The sequence below is a fragment of the Alexandromys fortis genome, unplaced genomic scaffold, assembly GCF_014885135.2.
Source record: "Alexandromys fortis isolate MF-2015 unplaced genomic scaffold, M_Fortis_MF-2015_v1.1 scaffold_228, whole genome shotgun sequence".
Lineage (NCBI taxonomy): Eukaryota > Metazoa > Chordata > Mammalia > Rodentia > Cricetidae > Alexandromys > Alexandromys fortis.
Window position 1 is genome coordinate 527,094 of NW_026068115.1, and position 13,200 is coordinate 540,293.

Genomic DNA, 13,200 nt, shown 5'->3' on the forward strand with positions numbered 1-13,200 from the left:
TTTTTTTTTCAATAAAAAAAGTATATTAAAAAAAACAAATTATGGAAATGAAACAAAATACTTGAATAAATTGAAATGTTGGAACTCAAAAAAAAAGTTTTGTTTTCTTTCTTTTTTAAAAAAAATGGTTTATTTTTGTTTTATGTGCATTGGTGTTTTGCCTGCATGTATGAGGGAGTAAGTTCCCAGGATTTAGAGTTACAGACAGTTGTGGGTTGCCTTGTGGATGCTGAGAATTGAACCCAGGACTCCTGGAGGAGCAGCCAGTGCTGCAAACTGCTGAGCCACCTTGTCACCCCTGAAGAGCCATTCTTATTTAGGACCCTGCCTGTTTAACCCTTGTCAGAAGGTGTCCGGCCTTGGGTAAGAGGAAGGCATAGAACTTGATTATGTACCGGGCCATCTTGTCACACAAGCATAAGGTATTATCAACCTTGTTACCATTGAGGAACTTGGGATTGGAGAAGGCAGGGCTCTTGGCCAGGGTCATGGATGAGAAGGTGGCAGGAGGCTCCCCACCCAGGGCATTCTCTCTGCCCTCGCAGCACTTCAGAGAAAGGTGCCCAAGCATGATATTCAGCTGCCCTTGGCTTTTGTGTGTGGGATCTCTGGGGCAGCCCCATCCATCCAACAGCCCAGATACCACTTCCTCAGTTTAAGCAGGAAGTCCTTAAACGGTGTTGGCTTCATTGTCTTCATTTAGACAGTGTGTGTGGGTGGGGGGGGGGGAGTTGTAGGGAGAAGAAAATGGTTGGTTCCTGCTAGCCTCACACAAGTTTGGTTGAGTCAACATGCAGGCCTCCCTGGCTTCAGAACAGGATCAGTAAGCATCTGCAGGTGAGTTGAAAATAACAGCCATGGTGGAGGGAATGTGCTTGGCTTTATGCCCTGGGATCAGCTTCTCTTCCCACCCCACCTTGCTTATTACTGCCCATGCTCACTTTTTAAATGAATTACATTTGCCTATGTTGCGTGCGCATGTATATATGTGTATAGGGGTATACATGTGGAAGTCAGGGGACAACTTGCAGAAGTCAGGTTTTTTTCCTTCCACCATGTTGTTTCCAGCCATTGAACTAAGGTCATCAGGCCTGGCAGCACCTTCCCTGCTGAGTCGTCCCACAGCTTTCTCTCCCTCCCCATTAAAAAAAAAAATATCTATCTATCTATCTATCTATCTATCTATCTATCTATCTATCTAATCCCATGTATCCCAGGCTGACCTCCAACTCATTATATAGTCCAGAATGAACTTGGATTTCTGATTCTCTGGCCTTTGCCTTCTAAGTGCTAGGATTACAGGCATGTGTTGAAGTGAGCTGCGGCTGGCGTTCCTGTCACCTGGCTTCTGGCCGCCTGGCTAGCTTATGCCCCAAAATAACAACACACAAACTGTATTCATATAAACACCTCTTGGCCCATTTCTATTAGTGTGCGTAGCACCCCAAGGTGTGCTTACCAGGAAGATTCTAGCCTACATCCATCCTGGGTCGGAGCTCCATCACATCTGCCTCAGAGAGCAGAGCTATGGCATCTGAGCTCACTTCCTCTTCCTCCCAGCATTTTGTTCTGTTTACTCCACCCATCTATGTTCTAACCTATCAGGCCAAGCAGTTTGTTTATTAATTAACCAATGACCTTCCTCCATCAGGTATGCACCACAATGTCTGGTTATACAGAACTGGGCTCAGATCCCAGGGCTTTGTATACGCTATGCAAGCATTCTACCAACCAAGCTATATTGTAAGTCCCCTGCCTATACTTTAAGGCCACTTGTCTGACTTGTTCAGCACTCAACAGTTTAGAAAGCACTTTAGAAAGGAACTCTGTGGTCCCAAAGTGATTTATGATTCTAAAGTGCTTTGGGGATTATAAAAACCCAACCCACAAGCCTCCTTACTGTGGTAACATTGACAAAAGGCTTTGTAAGAACAACACAGTTGGTAGTTTAGTAAGTCCTGTGCAGCCCAACACAATTCCTTCTCAAGAGAGGCCTTCTGAGTCCTTAAGCCCTGCTTCCATGGGTATGCTGGCTCTTCATACAGGCTCCACAACTCTGTGAGGTAGTTCCAGGTCTTGATTACAAACAAGGACATTAAGGCCCAGTTGAGTAAAGCATCATAGAGCTGGTCTGTGGAGGAGCTTAGGTTTGAGGTACTGACCTTTGGTAACTTCTGTACCCACTTCCAGTTGAGGAAAATAGAGGATCAGGACAATGCCACACACCCCTGCCCCTCCCCCTTGCCACTGCCGCTGCCATGCTGTCTGTGAGACCACACACTGGCCTTCCTTTCTGTTCTCTGCTGGTCATGGGGACAACATTCCCTGTTCCCTCTAACTCTGGGCTGAGACTGGGAGCTGGTAACAAAAGACTGAGTTTGGGCATACACCTTGGTCCTGCTGCCTCTGACAAAGCTATATGTGGCAGCTGCTGTACTTCTGCGTCCCTTGTAGGCTTTGTCTCCACTCTGCACAGAAAGCCACCTGCTGTGTGCATGGAGACTCCCCTATCACACACAGGAGGGTGCACAGCAGAGTGGGCTGTGGGGCCTTGCTAAGGACTGAATTCTGTCTTCTGAAGACAGCCCTACAGAAAGGGACCACAGAAGTTACAAAGTTCATTGCTTGGGGTGCTGTACAGATGGGTAAAAGAGCTCAGGAAGGCGAGGGACACTCAATCAGGCAGGAACTTGGGTCTCAATGCTCTTCAGACCTGGAGTCTGACTTCTGACATTATTGGGTGTAAGAGTACCCATTCATTCACCAATCTGAATGAGTGAGTGAGTCAGTTAGGTGATAAAAATTGCCTGAGTGCCCAATACTAGACCCTTGTCCTGCCTCGCAGAGACTTTCCAGTTTAGACCGGTAATGTTCAGTATGGTAGCCAATGGCCACATGTGGCTAGTGATCACTTAGCAGGTGACTAACCTCTCAAGACTGTGTATAAAGTAAGCTATGATAAGTTTTCTTTTTTATCTTGATAACATACAGAATATGTACACACCATATTGTTATTACACGTGATATTGGAGATGGGCCGAAGAGATGATGGCTCAGCAGTTAAGAGTGCATTCTGCTCATAATGAGGACCCAAGTTTGCTTCCCAGCGCCCATGTAGAGCTGCTCACAAACACCTGTAACTCTAGTCAGGGGTATCTGACATGCTCTTCCGGCCTCCACAGGCACCTGCAATCACATGTACCATACATAAACACATACATAAACACATATGCATACATGCATGAATATAAAAACACACAAATACACTCACACATAAATATATGCACATACGTACAAATACACACATATGTAAAAACACATCTATACACAAATACACATACATGATTTAAAATACTTTTTAAAAAAAGAAATGTATTTGGATATTTGGGTTAAATAAAAACATCATAATTAACTTCATCTGCTTCTTGTTTTCCCTTCCAGTAAGTGGCTATAAAAGTCAGAATTACAAGGTTTGGCTTAGTCAGTAAGAGTGAACTTGAGTTCAGATCCCCCGAACTCACCTAAAATAAAGCTGGGAGTGATAGAAGACCCTTGTGATTCCTGGGTGAGAGGCAAATTCCTGAGGCTTACTGATCATCCAGCCCAGCTTGAGCTGAGAGTTCCAGGCCAATGGAAGACCCTGTCTCCCAAAATAAATAAAAACAAGCTGAGCAGTTAAGAGCACTGGCTGCTCTTCCAGAGGACCTGGTTTAGTTCCCAGCATCCACATGGCAGCTCACAACCATCTGAAACTCCAGTTCTAGGGATCCAAGATCTTCTTTTGACCTCCACAGGCACTAGGCACACATATGTGCTGCCCATATATGCATGTATGCAAAACCCCCATACATATAAATAATAAAAATAAAAGCTTGGCATGGTAGCAGACACCTTTAATCCCCAGCACTTGAGAGGCAGAGGTAGGCAGATCTCTGTGAGTTTAAGGCCAACCTGGTCTACAGAGTAAGTTCTAGGACAGCCAGGGTTGTTATACACCAAAACCCTGTCTTGAAAAAATATAATAATAATAATAACAATAATAATAAATTTAAAAAGGCGACTCATGTCTGAAGCAAAATATCTAAAGTTGTCCTCTTATCTCCTATGTGCATGCAGCCCTCCCACAACACACACATGTGTTTATGTATGCATGTGCTCATACAGTTAGACTGGCAATAGTGCGCTGGGCTCACAGTTACCAGGGCAGTACTGGAGTCCAGGGGAAGCCTGAGTGTAGACAAACCACACAGTTGTTGCCTTGCCTGGTCCCAGAAGCTTTCTCAGCTCTTCCTCCTCCTCCTTTCCTTCTTTTTCCAGAGACCCAAAGGCCAGCTTCATCCCATCACCTCCACAATTGTCCCCAAGGTCACTCACCTGAGCTCATCCCCAACCCTGTCCATTCACGAGGGGAGGCGCCAACTGACCACTCCTAAGCATCCAAGCACTCACTGGCCAGGCAGAGAGCACCATGGTCCCAGTTCTGCCTGTTCCCAGCTGTGGCCCACCACTTACGATGGCCCAGCCAAGGTCGCGGATGAGGGTTGCCAGGAAAGCATGTGGAAGTCTGCTAATGGGAGGGTCTGGCCGATGGAAGACCCTAGAGAGTCTTCCCTGAGCAGGTGGGACTGGAGCTGAGGCTGCAGCTGGAGGCAGCAAATGTAGGAGGTAGGGAAATGGCCCAGGACAGTACCTAGGGACCTGAGAACTCAGCCTGGGTTACGTCTCTACCAACTCAGAAACCATGATGAACAGCAAGTGTAGAGGCAAAAAGCACTCATGGTCAACGAGCTCAGAGATGCATGGCTCTGCACAACAGCTGGCCTCTGAGGGTGGGTGGAAGACAGAAGCCAGGAGCTTGAAAGCCAAGAGAAGAAATACGTTCTTCACATGAAAGACGTGTGGGTTGAAGAATGTGTAGCCTCAGCTCTCTGGTGATGGACAGGGACTGAGAGAGGCAGGGCCTGAAGTTGGCTCTCTTCCTCCTACAGTTGGCCCATGGTGGGCCTTGGCCTCTCCAGCCCCTCTGTTCCCTGGCTGTGTGACCTTTACCAGATGGTCTTCTCTGATCTTCCATTTCCTTATCTTTAAAATTGGCACAGCAGCAGTGATTACTAACATGGTAATGTCACACTTTCCAAACACTCGGCACATAGTAGGTCTGCCACTGGTCATTTTGTTCCTGCCCCTTCCTCTGAGTCCCTTCACCAGTCAGCGGCCAGACGCAGGTAGTAGGCAGCCGGCTCGAGGAGCGTGCTTCCGCTCCAGAGTATTTATAGCGGGGTGCTGTCAGCCGTTGTTGTTTTTCGGTTGCGTATGTATTTTTACATTCTCCACCGTCACACATGGTTCCTCACAGTGGTTGAGAAGCACGGGGGTGGAGGGTGGGGCAGATGGATGCAGAGAGCAGCAAGTGTAGGAAGTGGGGACAGATGCCCCAAGACAGTACCCAGGGACCTGAAAACTCAGCTGGGTTCTTCTCTCCCAGCTCAAAAACCATCAATGGCTCCCCAGTGCCCTGCCTAGAGCTCAGAGTTCCTTCCCTGTGGTCCAGGCCCACACCAATCTCCTAACCACCACCACCATCACCACCACCATCACCACCACCACCACCATCAACACCACCACCACAACAGCTGCATTCTCTTTTCTCCCTCCATGAATGTCACTTTCTTTTCTGTGCATTCAGGCTGCAGGGTGAAAGCCAGCTGAACTTAGCTCTACAGGTACTGCAGAGTAACGCTGGGCAGGTCCCTTGTCCTTTCTGAACCATGAGACCTCTAATTCAAACCCTGTAAAGATGGTGGAGATTATGTGTAAATTCACTTGGCTACCAAAAGAGCCAGGCCCTGGGACTTTGGCACAGGCTGTTTCCTCTGCCTGGAGCTCCCTCCATGCAGGGAAGTCAGGCAGGGACCATTTCTTCAGGGAGCCTCTAGGCTCAGTTCTGCAGGCAGGTCACCATCCCTCCCCTGGAGGGCTTTGGGAGAACCTCTGTGAGGACAAGCCTTGTGTGCTCAATTGGTCCTCACCCTGTCCCTCAGGGACTAAAGCAGTGAAACTGGTCCAGGAGGGGACTTAGCTTCTCTCAGATATACTTAGAACCGGGACTTCGGAGTGAAGCCTTTGGTCTCACCCCTGTGCGTACCATGCTTCCTCAGTTTCAGCTCAGTCTTCTGAGCAGTGCTCCACTCTGCCTGTTCTTGAAATGCTGAACTCCCAGACTTCATCTGGGCCAGCCCCAGGGTCAGCTCCACTCCCTTCCTGAAGTCAGGTCCTAGAGCTATACTACCCTGATCCTGAAGACTGCAGTGGGTGGGGCTGGCCAACCAGGACACTGTTGCTAGGCAACAGCCTGGCAAAGAATCTGGAAGACTCCTTGAGGAGAGAGACAAGGGGGCTTTTGCCTGGGAGATGTCGGTGGAGGGAGGTGAGGGGGAAGGGCAGTCTCACATCTCTCTTTTCTCCCTCAACCCCTCACCTCTCACTCACTCGCCTCTGTTAGGAATTTTTCCTAACGCGAGCTCTCTGCCAATGCAAAAATCCCAATCAAGCCAAATCACAACAAGCCAAATTAAGAAATATCCAGGTTTAATGGGATTCTTGCGCTCTTGGGTGGCCCCAAGGGGGAACCAGGAGGCCACTAACGCAACCACCAGGAAGAAGGAAAAGAGACCACGTGTTCCTCTTTTGGGAGCTCACTTAAATACCCTGTGGGAGTGGGGGGTATTTGGAGCTAATGCTGGAATTTGGAGTCCAGACCAATACAACTTTCAGGCCTGGGGGTTGGGATGGATGCGAGGGGCAGGGGCCTATACTCCCAACTGAACATTCCAGACTCTTTGGATATAGAGATTACAGGAAATTGATGTGATAATTGTGACCAACAATTTAGGCTCTCTAGGAAAAAGGGCGTTGACTCAAGTCTGGCTACTTCCTGCGTGAATATGGTGATGTGGGGAAGGGGAGAGCTAGGTGTTAGTGGGTCCACACTCAGCAAGAGGTGTGGCTGGAAAGGCAACCCATGTACTGTCATCCCGGAGACTCCAGGCATCTGTTCCTTGGGGGAGGTGAGAAGGCAGGTGTCTAGGAAGAAAATATTGTTATTACCAAAGTTGAGTGTGCCAGGATGAGGACCAGGTAGGCCCTTCATTGTGGCATCCTGGAAAACCGGAGGGTGGAAGGTCCTGTCTGCTGGACAGACCAAGTGTCCTGAGTAGGTGCCCGCTTGTGGTGAGACGGTACCAGCATGGGTGTCCCAGGAGCTTGGCAGCCAAGGGGGTAGTGAGAATTAGCGTGTGAGGTCCTGTCCATTGAGGTTGGAGAGACCTAGGAGTTAACTGTTTGAGGAGTACTCTGTCCCCTGGGGAGAGCGGGGTAGGTTTAGGGGCGTTAGGGTCCATTGGTGTGGGGGCAGGGAGACAACTGTCAGCATGTGACCGGAGAAGGGACCTTAAAAGAGAATGGGAGGGTAGGTACCCTACCAGTGGAGGAGTTTGGACTGGGAGGTGATGGTTAAGGAGAAAGGCCCTGCCATAAAGCAGCTCAAAAGGGCTCAGGCACGTAGGGGAACATGGGGTGGCCCTAAGGCGAGTAAGGGGAGTGGGGAGAAGGGAGGGCCAAGATAATCTGAGTTAAATGGAGAGCTTGGTTAGCTGTTGTTTGATGAGTCCATTAGCCCTCTCCACCTTTCCCGAGGATTGAGGATGGTAGGGGGTATGGAATTTCCAGGAGATGTTGAGAGCTTCTGACATGAACTCCATGACCCTGGAAGTGAAGACTGGCCCATTGTCCATCTGGATGGTTTGTGGGACACCAAACTAAGGAATGATGTGTCCCAGTACCTGAGCCACCACATCTGCTGTTTCCCTGGAGGCCAGAAACGCTTCTATCCATCCTGTACAAGTGTCCACAAGTGTTAAGAGATAACAGAGTTTCTTATGAGTAGGCATATGAGCGAAATCAACCTGCCAATCTTCTCCCGGTTGGTGTCCGCGAAGCTGGTGTAGAGACTGAAATATGTGGAGAGCCCCTTGTGGGCTGGCTTGGACATATGTCTGGCAGGAGGAGGGAACCTATAAAATATGATCTCAGAGATGGGTGGGGTATAAAAGGGGCTCCAAGAAGCGAAACAAAGCTTTGGGGAAGGAGCTAAGAATATCTCGACCCAGTAATGTCACGAGCCATTTCCCCCCTAAAAATCATTACAGGAACCATAACCCTGGGGAGTCTGCAGGGAACCCCACACCCATAATTATGTTCTATTGAGAACCTGCCCCACACCCAATTAACTTATCTGTTAGCGGAATGCGCCTCACATTCCAGCTATCCAGGGAACTAGGTGTGGCAACTCGTGACTTCTTGGCCTACCTGTCCGTCCGAACATAACCTGGCCTACGTGACCTGGAACATGCAGAGTCCAGTTTCCCTACCCTTCAGGGGCTATATAAGCAGCAACCATGATCCTAATAAATGGAGGCTTTGACAAATCTGCTTGGCCTCCTTCTTCTGTCTTAGCTCATTCCCTTCCAGGTAGCGCCCCTCCGAGACCCTGGAATAACTGATGGCAGGGTGGGTTACAAACCCCTAGACTGAGTAACCCACCCAACGCAATCGACACAGTAAAGGTGCTGGGCAAGCAGGTATCACTAAGAAAGAATGAGAGAAAAATTGTCCTGCAAGAATGCAGGGCAGTGGCAAAGTTTTAAGTGGGGAGGAATGTGTCCCATCCACCCCCATAACTGAAATTGGTAAGGGGAACGTAAGGCCCGAGTGAGATGTTAGAACAGAATAGGTAGCTCCCATGTTTAAAATAAAAGTAATGGACTTACCCACTACCTGCAGCTTTACCCTAGGCTCAGATAGGGTTATGGGATAAACCAAGTCTGGGCAGCGTCAATCCTCTGCAAGGCTGGCACAGTTTCACTTGCCAATGTTGGTGAGGCTGAACCTCCATGGCATGGCATAGAGGACAAGCCCACACGGGGGCATTGTGATTTCCAGTGTCCAGGCTGCTGGCAGATAGGGCATAACCTCAGAGGAGGCATAGTGCAATATTGTGTCACATGACCATTTAGGCCACCCTTGAAATAGCATGCATGTGAGGTTGACTTAGGCTGGGCTCCAGGCTCCATCAGGGTAGATCCTTGTGGTTGGCTTCTCTTGTCCCCCTTCCTGCAACCTTCGGGCAGCTGCTAAGGCTTGGGCCTGTAGGTTAGCTGCCTGTTGCATGCAGCCTTGTCTGATGGGAAGACCCAGCTGTTTCTTCTCAGGCATTAAAAACTTTAAAGGCCGCTTTTTCCTACTTGGGCCCGGCAGAATGGCTCCCGCAAAGAAGGGTGGCGAGAAGAAGAAGGGCCGTTCTGCCATCAACGAGGTGGTGACCCGAAAATACACCATCAACATTCACAAGCGCATCCATGGCGTGGGCTTTAAGAAGCGTGCTCCTAGGGCACTCAAAGAAATCCAGAAATTTGCCATGAAGGAGATGGGGACTCCAGATGTGCGGATTGATACCAGGCTCAATAAAGCCGTCTGGGCCAAAGGAATAAGAAATGTTCCATATCGTATCCGGGTACGTTTGTCCAGAAAACGTAATGAGGATGAGGACTCACCAAACAAACTCTACACATTGGTAACTTACGTGCCTGTTACCACATTCAAAAATCTACAGACAGTCAATGTGGATGAGAACTAACCTACTGAATCTCAAATAAAGTTGGAGAACAGCCTTCAGGTTTTGGTTTTTCTTTTTGTTGTTTGCCCCACTGGGGGAATTTTTGGTAGTGTTTAGAATAGGATCTAAGAAGTATTGTTGAGAGTTATTTAACTTTGGGTACGTGGGAAATCGGGATTATGTGACGTGTTCTTTTCATAAAAATCAATTGTGGTTTTGTGATGTGGGAGTGTCATATATCAATCTGTTGATTTCATTGGTTAAGTTATAATAAACCAACTGCTTGGCCTCAGCTTAGAACATAGATGGGAGGAGTAAACAGAATAGGATGCTGGGCGGAAGAGGAAGTGAGGTCAGACTCTGCTCTGCTCCCAGAGAGACCCGACAGCTCTGCTGGAGCAGAGACGCCATGCTCAACTCTCCCAGGATGGACAGAGGCTAGAATCTTCCCGGTAAGCGCACCTTGGGGTGCTTACACACATTATTAGAAATGGGCTAGTCCAGGTGCGAGAATTAGCCTGTAAGGGTTAGAGTCCATGGGCCAAGCAGTTCTTAAATGAATACAGTTTGCGTGTTGTTATTTCGGGCATAAGCTAGCCAAGTGGCCGGGGTGTTGGGGACGCAGCCCCGACGCTCTTATTTCAACAGTTTTGAAAAAAAAAAAAACTTTAAAGGCCATCTTCACCAATTCCCGTATAGGGATTTGGGGACACTCCCTAACCTTTCTTAACTTTTTCCTAATATCTGGTGCTGACTGAGAAATAAAATGGGTAGCCAAGACTGTGGCTCCCGCTGGGGAGGCTGGATCTAGCCTGGTATATTGGACCATGGTCTTTTGTAAACAATTTTAAAAAAGGCTGGATTTTCATTGTTAGCTGTGTAATCTCTCGGAGTTTGTCAAAATTAACTATTTTTTCTGAGACCATTTCCATACCCTGAAGGAGACAACGAACCATGATGTTCTGCCTCTGTCAGCCACTTTGGCCAGGTTGGTAATCCCAGTGTGGTTCTGTGGCTGGCACAGCCACTTCTCCCCCAGGGACTGTATTGTCTACCAAATGAGTCTGGTCTGCATACTGCCTAGCTGCTACCTGAATTCTATTTTACTCCTCAGGAGTGAGAGTAGAAGCTTGGATGACGTAATAGTCATGCCAGGTAAGATCGTAGGTCTGGGACAAATAATGAAACTCCTTGATATAAGCAGAAGGATTAGTAGAAAAGGAACCTAGCTGCTTTCCTATCTGAGAGAGAGTTGGAAGAGAAAAGGGAACATGAACTTTCATAATGCCATCAACTCCTGCCACCTCCCAGAAAGGACAGAGAAGGGCAGAGCTACGCGGGATCTGGAATGGGAGGAGACTGGGGAGGAATGGGAGGGGATAGGGCCCAGTGTGCAGAAGGGGTCTGAGGGTGGGGAGATGAGGTAGGAGGGGGAGGGGGAGAAGAAGGTGGGTAAGGTGGAAGTTGACCTTGAACCTCCAGATTGGGTAGGGAGAGGTTAGTCCAGGGAAGGAGAGGAATGTGGAGAATGTTGCCCCACAGGAGGGGGTTGTAGTGTGGGTTTGAGGGAGTGGGGGGAGGAGCCAGTGTCTCTGGCTTCATGGTCCAGCTGGAGTTGTGGGGTCCCAATTCCCAGATGACTAGAAATTTGGAGGCATTGCGGCCTTAGCAACCAAGATTGGTGTTGAGAGACACTGGCTACTAAGGGAAAGGCAAGAGCGCAGAACCCAAAAACCATGGACATATGTACAGCCCCAATTTATAAAAATTTTGTAAGAGGTATCCCAGGGGCGACAGTGGATCTGGCTTTGAACTGCAAGTGCCCATTTTAAAGTATATGCCCAACCAAGTGACCTAAGTCTATTACAGTGTGTCTGCTAAAATAGCTCTTAGGCCTAACAGGGTCGGGGAAATTGAATGCTAGGCATCCCTGGTACAAACAAAGCCCACCTCAGCCAGGCCCCGTCTTGCCGGCCTAGCCGCTGCTGAGATCAAACTCTTGGTGCGAGCTCGCAGCTTCAATAAGAGTCTGATAATTGACAAAAATAAGTACGAATGGGTCCCCCAAAAACCCTATAGCATAGACAAGAAAAAGGGACTCACCAAGACCCAGCCGCTGTAGCCCAGGAGCCAGTTTTAGCATGGCGTGGAGAGCTCAGATTGTGGACTAGGGGGCTTTCAATGCGTGGCCTATGGCCACGCCGAAAAGCCCCTTACCTGGTGGGACCTCCAAGATGTTAGGAATTTTTCCTAACACGAGCTCTCTGCTAACGCAAAAATCCCAATCAAGCCAAATCACAACAAGCCAATTTAAGAAATATCCAGGTTTAATGGAATTTCTGCAAGGGAACCGGGAGGCCACGAACACGATCACAGGGAGGGGGAAGAGACCACGTGTTTCTCCTCTGGGAGCTCACTGTGGGAGTGGTCCTGACCCCTGGCATGCTGGAATTTGGAGTCCAGACCAATACAACTCTCAGGCCTGGGGACTGGGATGGATACAAGACGCTGGGGGCTATGCTCCCAACTTAACAGTCTCCACGAGGACTCAGTGTTTGTTAGTCCATTGCTCTCATTTGTCCTCTGCCAGATGATGTCCAGATGTGCCTCTTACCACTACATCTCAGGCTCCCTGTCTGTGGTATGTGTGTTCCCGCCCATGGCATGTGTGCTCCTGTCCGTGGCATCTGTGTTCCCATCCATGGTATGTGAACTCCCATTGGTGTTCTCAATCTATGTTCCCATCTGTGGCGTGTGTGGTCCCGTCCGTGGCATGTGTGCTCCCATCCGTTGTCATTTCCCCCCTAAAATCATTACAGGAACCATCACCCTAGGGAGTCTGCAGAATGCCCCTCACCCAATTAGCAGCTATCTGTTAGCAGAACCCGCCTCACATTCCAGCTATCCAGGGAACTAGGTGTGGCAACTTGTGACTCTTGGCCTACCTGACCTAGCTACGTGACCGGGACCACGCGGCCGGCGAGATCCCGTGCCCTGCCCCCCATTCCTTACCATATATAAACTGTAACCTGTCCCTAATAAACGGAGGCTTTGACAAATCTGCTTGGCCTCCTTCTTCTGTCTTAGCTAATTCCCTTCCAGGTAGCGCCCTTCCGTGACCCTGGAATAACTTGATTGCAGGGTGGGTTACAAACCCCTAGACTGAGTAACCCTGGACCCGAACGCAATCCACAGTGGCGCCCGAACCAGTGACTCGGAGTACGGTTAGCTATCGGACGACATCGCGCAGTCCCGGGACAACAACAAGAAGAAAAAAGAAGGTTCTGCGGCTGTAGTACTCGGACAGATGGCAGGACGGGAGGTAGGCGCAGGTGTTGAAATAAGAGCGGCGGCGCTGCGTCCCCAACACCCCGGCCGCTTGGCTAGCTTATGCCCGAAATAACAACACACAAACTGTATTCATTTAAAGAACTGCTTGGCCCATACTCTAGCCCTTATAGGCTAATTCTCGCACCTGGACTAGCCCATTTCTAATAATGTTTGTAAGCACCCCAAGGTGCGCTTAC

The 13,200-nt window shown here is 49.0% G+C and overlaps 1 protein-coding gene across 1 annotated transcript; it reads left to right on the forward strand.

The window, feature by feature from the left end:
* The first annotated feature begins 9,310 nt into the window (after window positions 1-9,310).
* Window positions 9,311-9,820, forward strand: LOC126490157 (60S ribosomal protein L31-like). The gene has a single exon (XM_050124856.1). It carries the CDS (start codon window positions 9,317-9,319, stop codon window positions 9,692-9,694), a length of 378 nt encoding a protein of 125 aa, XP_049980813.1. The 5' UTR covers window positions 9,311-9,316; the 3' UTR covers window positions 9,695-9,820.
* Window positions 9,821-13,200: the final 3,380 nt, after the last annotated feature.